The sequence below is a fragment of the Vollenhovia emeryi genome, unplaced genomic scaffold (assembly GCF_000949405.1).
Source record: "Vollenhovia emeryi isolate VEMERY1.0 unplaced genomic scaffold, V.emery_V1.0 DF939205.1, whole genome shotgun sequence".
Taxonomy (NCBI): Eukaryota; Metazoa; Arthropoda; class Insecta; order Hymenoptera; family Formicidae; genus Vollenhovia; species Vollenhovia emeryi.
In genome coordinates, this window is record NW_011967161.1 from 580,807 (window position 1) to 588,110 (window position 7,304).

The 7,304-nt window shown below is 38.9% G+C and overlaps 3 protein-coding genes across 8 annotated transcripts; 2 read left to right on the forward strand and 1 right to left on the reverse strand.

Annotated features, from left to right (window-relative positions):
• The first annotated feature begins 231 nt into the window (after window positions 1-231).
• LOC105561599 (mitochondrial import inner membrane translocase subunit Tim8 A-like) lies at window positions 232-1,734 on the forward strand. Its single transcript, XM_012011706.1, has 2 exons — window positions 232-510; window positions 1,519-1,734. The coding sequence occupies exons 1-2, from the start codon at window positions 418-420 to the stop codon at window positions 1,708-1,710; spliced, it is 285 nt and encodes a 94-aa protein (XP_011867096.1). The 5' UTR covers window positions 232-417; the 3' UTR covers window positions 1,711-1,734.
• A 68-nt stretch (window positions 1,735-1,802) lies between these two features.
• On the forward strand, window positions 1,803-3,829 carry LOC105561597 (peroxisomal biogenesis factor 3). 6 transcript variants are annotated; one of them, XR_001008916.1, is made up of 2 exons: window positions 1,803-3,001; window positions 3,222-3,297. XR_001008916.1 is itself a non-coding variant. In XM_012011703.1 (2 exons), exons 1-2 carry the CDS (start codon window positions 1,815-1,817, stop codon window positions 3,456-3,458), a joined length of 1,230 nt encoding a protein of 409 aa, XP_011867093.1. In that variant the 5' UTR covers window positions 1,803-1,814; the 3' UTR covers window positions 3,459-3,829. The 6 variants fall into 6 exon arrangements, 3 of the variants coding, with proteins under 3 accessions (XP_011867093.1, XP_011867095.1, XP_011867094.1); XR_001008917.1 differs by having other exon boundaries at window positions 1,803-2,994; window positions 3,216-3,290; XR_001008918.1 differs by having other exon boundaries at window positions 3,219-3,274.
• Window positions 3,830-3,894: 65 nt separating this feature from the next.
• LOC105561600 (26S protease regulatory subunit 8) lies at window positions 3,895-6,739 on the reverse strand. Its single transcript, XM_012011708.1, has 6 exons — window positions 6,566-6,739; window positions 6,329-6,473; window positions 5,808-6,218; window positions 5,452-5,678; window positions 4,523-4,798; window positions 3,895-4,209 (listed from the first exon to the last, which is right to left on the reverse strand). The coding sequence occupies exons 1-6, from the start codon at window positions 6,581-6,583 to the stop codon at window positions 4,069-4,071; spliced, it is 1,218 nt and encodes a 405-aa protein (XP_011867098.1). The 5' UTR covers window positions 6,584-6,739; the 3' UTR covers window positions 3,895-4,068.
• Between the last annotated feature and the right edge of the window lie 565 nt (window positions 6,740-7,304).

Here is a 7,304-nt window from a genome sequence, read left to right on the forward strand (position 1 = left end):
GTCGTAGTCGTAAGAATAATCGACTGCGATTGGTCAATTTCGTCAGACACATAAGAATTGACCAATCATAGTCGACTATTGTTACGACTACGACTTTACGACTTCTATGTAGACGAGGCTTTAACCAATCGCAGTCGACTATTTTTACGACTACGACTTTACGACTTCCATGTAGACGAGGCTTGAGGCTTCTAGGGAATATTTTGTTTCTGGATGATTTTCGGGAAGTTTTGTAGAGATTTTCTATGCATGACCGAACAAAAATAAACGTCGTCGATATAGCAATTGAGGACTTCTCTTGCAAATATATAAACCGGTTTCGAGTGTCGTTACGTCGCACAAGGTTAAAGGGTACTTTCCGAAAGCGCAAGAATTTGCATTAATGCAGACAGATATTCGAACGCGAGGAATCGAAGTATGAGTCTTATGGAAAACTCGAATACGCAGGTTCTCGTGGACGATCAGTTGCAGCATTTTATCGAGACCGAGACGAAAAGGCAACAGTTTCAGGTTAGTTACTTGCTCGGTCGCCGTAAATTAATTTGTAGACATTTTCTATTTATATTTCGTACTCCGTAATGCTCGCACGAGAGTACGAGACAAATGTTTATGAATAATATTTTCACAATCATCTTTATCGAACAGTTCATTCTTAATTCCAAAACGATATAATTGAGGAACATTTAATTTAGTTATCTATTTTATTACACCTTTCTTCAACAATGTACTGGATAGGTGCAAGATTGTATGCTACCTTTCGTGAAATTTTAACTTGACATTTTTAATAACGTGCCGAATTATTTTACCAATTTTTCTACTTGTCTACTTGTCTAAAAATTATTAAGTATTGCTATTTCAACATAGTCTTACTGTAACTTTTGCAAGATAAATAATCAGTCGCGCGAAAACTATCAAAAACCAATGCGAAAAATTGAGCTCTTCGTATCTCGTGTTCTTCAAACGTGTAAAAATGTTTCTGCAAAATTTCAAAACGATTCGCTTGCTCGTTTTGCAATTACTATTAAAAAAAACCCGCTATAATTATCAGTACTGACGCGATATCGACGATGGAGCAATGTTGCATTCCAACTTAACCTCACATTTTCAACAAAATCAAATCCTGTTTACAACGAACAATACTTCAAACTGTGCATTTTGTTAATTTCCCGCAGTATGTGTTGATTAGAATTCATATTGTGTCTAATTTTAATTTTCTTACGTTCCGGATTAACTTTGGGAAGACCTGGTCCCCCCAATGTGTCACGTTTGTAGTGCATTGTCTACAATGCGTGGAGCAAGCCTGGAGTAAGGAAACAAATCAATTTCATTTCTTGCTCCTTGAGCCCTTGCGCTCACTCTTGGCGAGTCAGAACGCCATCGGCCAGCGTTTTAGCTTCTTTACACCAAGAGCTAAAAAGTTACGGTTCTCTCCTATCCCTCACTCCAAGCCTACTCCACGTATCGTGGACGACGCTTAAGGGATGACGAATGAATTATATAATCGGATGGTACTTTCAGGGGTTGGTACATGAATTGACGAGCCTCTGCTGGGAGACTTGTATGGACAGGCCGTCGCTACGTCTGGAGACTAAGGTTCACAAGTGTCTCGTGAATTGCGTGGAGAGATTCATTGACACGACCAATTACATCACAAACAGAATAGAACGCGTTGCCACGAGTATGCAGTCCGAGTCGGACAACATGGAATGAGCATGTACCGTTCCTAGGATTATGTGTCAAAGTTTGTCATGGATAAATTTTAAGAACTCTGTAATATATTTGTACGTCTACCGAATTCGCATAAGCAAATAGACATGTTTTCAAGCATTCGGGGATTTTTGAGTCGCCACAGGCGTAAGTTTATATTCGGGAGCGTCATTATTAGTAGCGCCATCTTTTTGACGCGCTACACGCAGCGCAAGCTGCGGGAGTGGCAGGAAAACGAGATCAGGATGCTGATGGAGAGAACGAGGAAGCGACAGTACTACGAGAGCACGGAGAGAACGTGCAACCAGATGATATCGTCTCTCGCGGTGACTCTGAGAGACTCTGTGGTCAAGGAAAATGACACGGAGGTCATCATAAATCAACTTAGAGATGGCTCCGCCGACAAGCTAACATCCTGGAGCGAGTTGAAGGTGTTGGCGATCACGCGATCGGCCGTAATCATTTATTCTTATACGATGCTAGTTACATTTCTTAGGATTCAGCTCAATTTGATTAGCGGGTATATGTACAAAGGCGTGCGAAATGTGGATAACGGAACTATCGGAAACGAGGTACAAGCGAGATACATGGCTCTTTCTAGTTATTTTATATACGAGGGCATTAAGAATTTGAGCAGTTTCATAAGAAGTAAGGTCGCCGAGGTCACGGCTTCGTTGTCCCTGACGGAGCGGTTAACGTTGAGAGATTTAGAACAAATTTATTGGGCGATCATATCTTCTGTGTCTGCCGACGGCTCGAGAGATCCCGTGAAAAATTTCACTTATTACACGTTGCAACACGATCTTGAAAACAGCGATACGTCTGTCTATTCGAAGCTAAGGGATCAGATGCTGGATGTATCGGAGAGCGAAGAAGTACAGGATTTGATGCAGAAAAACATCAGAAGTGGATTCGTTTTACTAATGGATCATATATCGGCGTACTTCAGCGAATCTCCTAGAACCGATGATGTGCGCAACAAAGCGTCGCTTTCAGGAGAATCAAGCGCAGAAAATTCAGCATTAACGAGGGAAGCCCTCGCAAATGATTCGAGTGGATTTGTAGACGTTAACAAGACCACCATGGCCCTGGCCAAAATTATTCCTATTGTGAACGGGCAGGTTCCAGATAATCCAACGCCAAACGATATAACAGCGGACTGGCTTCAACGTCTGATGCTAAATAGTGATCTTAAGACATTCGGGGCGAATCTTTACGAAGCAGTCTGCTAAAGTTAACCCATTGGCTGTGTAAGAGAATTTACTATTTGGGCCAAAAGTGTGTTGAAAAAAAAGTTCATCGGTTTATTATAAAACTTGGTACCCTTATGTTTTTTTGGGTCTCTGAATCCGAATATGATGTCAGATTTACAAAATTCAAACTGGCGGGTCCAATATGACGGATCAAAATTACAATTAATGGATATCAATACATTTTTTATAATTTTGAAGCGCCATATTGCATCCGCCATTTTTTAATTTTGATGTCATATTCGGATTCAGAGACCCAAAAAACATAAGGGTACCAAATTTCATGGAAATCAGATTATTTTTTGTAATTTTGATTTTTTTGAATTTTGTACATTTGACTTCGGATTCGTAATCAGCGACCCCAGAAACCCCCGAGTAACAAGTTTCAAGCAAATTCAGAAAGTTTTACTTTGTTTTTTCTACGTTGCGGCTATAGCCGTCATACACAGTCAACGGGTTAATTGCAAGTCAATATCACGAAAAGTAATTGGGGAAACGTAATTGAACATTTCGTAGAGCAGTCAATAACAGCAACGTTATAATTTCTCTTGAATTTTTTCATAGATGTTTTGTATGTTCAGATACAAAAATCATTTTGCATTTTACAGGAAACGTTATTGTATCCTCAGATTGAAACATATGGTTAATGGTTTATTCTATTTTTTTCATTAATCTCGCAGAATAATTATAATTATCAGATAAGTATATACTATCGGACATCTATATTTTACGAGGAAATACTTAAATAGAGCAACTCGCTGGTAAAACAATAGACACGATTATAAAAAATCGTTTCAACAAATGGCTATTATATTACATAAGATATATATATACATATATAGATAAGTAAGAAATGTTTTAAATTAAATATTTAATAATGGTATGGCATTTTCTAATAATTGATAATGAATAATTCCATATAATAAAAACTTCATTGTTTTGATATTGTAATAAAGTTTTATTGTTGTCTCCAATTTCGTAGAACGAAGCTTCCGCGTTTACACACGTTACATTTTAAATAATATTGCTACTTAATTAAAATAATTCGCTTATGAGAGAGTAATAGGACTAAAGATGTGTTAATGGTACATTGAAAAAATTGCAGAGCTGATTATTTCCATAACTTCTTGATCGACATGTTTTTCTCAGAATCTTTCTGCATAACCTTGGCTACAGCCATCTCAAAATCTTCTTGGGTCACGTGAACTCGACGTTCTCTAAGAGCATACATTCCAGCCTCCGTACAAACACCCTGCAATATAACAATGCATACTTACATTTTAGAACGTGTACGCAAATGTTTAAGAAATTATGTCAGAAAAGTCGGCAGACGTCTCTGACTTTACTTTTATATTTTAATAAAAATAAAATATGAGAAGCTCTCAAAAGTTCACTACTAAACTTTAAGACAGTGGAATTACAATAAATTCTAACGTATTGCTTTTCTAAGAGAATCTTTGGCATAAAGCAATTCATTAAGAGCAGAGAATCAGATTTACATTTGATACTTATTCCACGCCCGCAATTATAAAGCTGTGATACGAGATAAATCCATGTTTCATTACCTTGACTTCCGCGCCTGACGCGCCAGGCATAAGTTCAGCTATCTTTCTCAGATTTATTCCGCGTGTCAAATTCATTTTCCTAGAATGGATCTTCAAGATGTCCAATCTAGCCTCTTCATTTGGAGGTGGGAATTCGATTTTGCGATCGATACGACCGGGCCGCAACAATGCCGGATCGAGGATATCAATTCTGTTAGTAGCCATAATGACCTTTATGTTCTTTGTTGCTTCAAAACCGTCCAGTTGATTCAGCAATTCCAACATGGTACGTTGCACCTGAGAATATAGTTTATGGCATAATATCATAGAAGTACATTTATATTCACACATATTTCCAGGGTTGAGAAGTACCTCATTACTTGTAACGAAGTTACAGTTACTTTCTTTTTGGTAACTCTCTTAACTTCGTTACGTTCTCTCCATCTGTAACTGTAACGTAACTCAGTTACATTAATAGTTACTTTATATATATTTTAAACCTCCACAGATCGCATTAGGCTTTGCATTAGAGCATAAACGCCTTTATCGGCGCTTTGCAATTCAAATACAAATTTGATAGTTTTAACAACACCAGAGATTTTTATTGACCGTATCTGGCAATTTTTATTTCTTTTTATTATATGCCTCGGTAGTCGAATTGGTTGAGACGCCCGTCTGGAGTGTAGGGAAGTCCAGGTTTAAACTCTGGCTGAGGTAATATTTTACGCGATAAATTTTCTGTATTATTAAAATTGCCAGATACGGTCAGTAAAATTCTCTGATGTTGTTAATTACTGCTGGCAACTTTTAAGAATATTCTCATTATTTGATATTTTTATTTCCATCGCAAGAAAGTAACTGCAAAGTAACGATTCGTTACTTCTTGAGTAACTGTAACTCGATACTTTTATATAAGGTAACTTTCCCGACCCTGCATATTTCCCACATACTTCGCTATCGCCACCAGATCCAGATTCAATCCGGGAACTTCCAATGGAGTCGATTTCATCCATGAATATTATAGACGGTGCGTGCTCTCTTGCCATGACGAACAGTTCGCGGACCATGCGCGAACCCTCTCCGATAAATTTCTGCACCAATTCGGATCCGGACACGCGAATAAACGTGCACTCGGTATGATGCGCGACTGCTCTTGCGAGCAGAGTCTTGCCGGTACCTGAAAGAACGATGCATTGTCACGATCGAGGACTGTGGCCGATAAACTTACAATAAACAATTACAATAGAATACAAAGCCCTCGCGTATATTTACGCTTTTGGTAATACAACAAGTAATTAGTTTATACCTGGCGGTCCATACAGCAGTACACCTTTAGGCTGCGCAATCCCGAGAGCATCGAACAATTCCGGATGCTTGACTGGTAACTCTATGACCTCTTTTATCTCCTTTATCTGTTTATCCAGACCGCCAACCATCTCGTACGTAGAATCCGGTACTTTCTCCACCATCATAAGCGAGACAAGCGGATCGACTTTGTTCGGCAGTATTTTATGTAGGGTGTAACTTTCGTTACGCAGAGCAACGCGCGAGTTCGGTGTCACGTCGTTGATGTCGATGTTCTTGTCGATGTCCACCACGAATTTGCCCTCCGGATGTACTTTGACTAGGACCTTCTTTTTGTCCATGGGTTTGACTACCTCCCCGACATAGGAACCCTGTTCCTGGAGGAGTTGCAATTCTTCTCGCAACATGCGTACTATAAAAGATGATAGTTTAAAGAATTTCTTTGTACAACCGGACAATACGTCGGGTTTTTACGAGACCCTCGTAGCAGAATTTGTTGCGTCGCCAGGTTGAAATAGATACCTTTCGCGTTGAGCTCATTACGCTGCGCTTGCAGTCTCCTTAAGTTTTGACTCTTTTCAGCGACAATCAACTGCAACTCCTCGATCTTCGTAATGTAATACGGCTTGAAGCCCTCTCCCTTGGCGTTCTTCTCGTCGATATCCATCTGAAAAGTTTCGGAGCATTTGTAGATGCGGGTAAATAAGATAAATTTCCAAATTGCCGCGCGATAATAATAAGACAGAGCATTTTTCTTGCCTTATTTGTGAGCGTCATGACTGACGGCGAAGGGACAAATGTTTTGCGGAATCGATAGATGCTTATTTAATGTGACAAGTAACGTAGGCACACAACGTTAACCTCACTTTCCCCAAAATTCTACGAGATCACTTCCAGCCATGATGCAAGAACGTAAGATGATGCGCGACGAAGCAGTCGAAGCCCCTCCCGCACCGCCAGTGGTCTTTATGGCTTGTACTCATCGGGCGCGGCGAAAGTTCCCAGGTAGCACTAATGCCCATTTGGTGCCTATAAGTTATCGTTTTAAGGTTGCCTTTAGGATTTTACTATAAGATAACCAATGTATGTCTTAAAATTGATATCTATTTACTGTTGTCTTAAAGGTGTCTTTTTTATGATATCTTAACAAAGAAAAAGACTGTTATCTGAAAGTTATCATATTAGTTGATCTGATAGATATCTATTTTAAGACATCAAAAAGTTATCAATTTATTGTTATCTAAAATATCCCTATGAAAGTTGTCCAGAAGATATCTTTCGATTGTATTGCAATCCGACATCCGAAAAATGTCACCAGTTAGATCTCGTAACGACCGCGTTCAGCATCGAGTGAAACGCCGGCGTGGCTCTCAGGTTTATCTCTGAGAGAGATTATTAGAAAACATTGATAATACATACGTAAGTATAGATTATCAATTTATTATCATTTGCATTTTTAATATATACAATAATACAAAAATTCATACAGCATGTATTT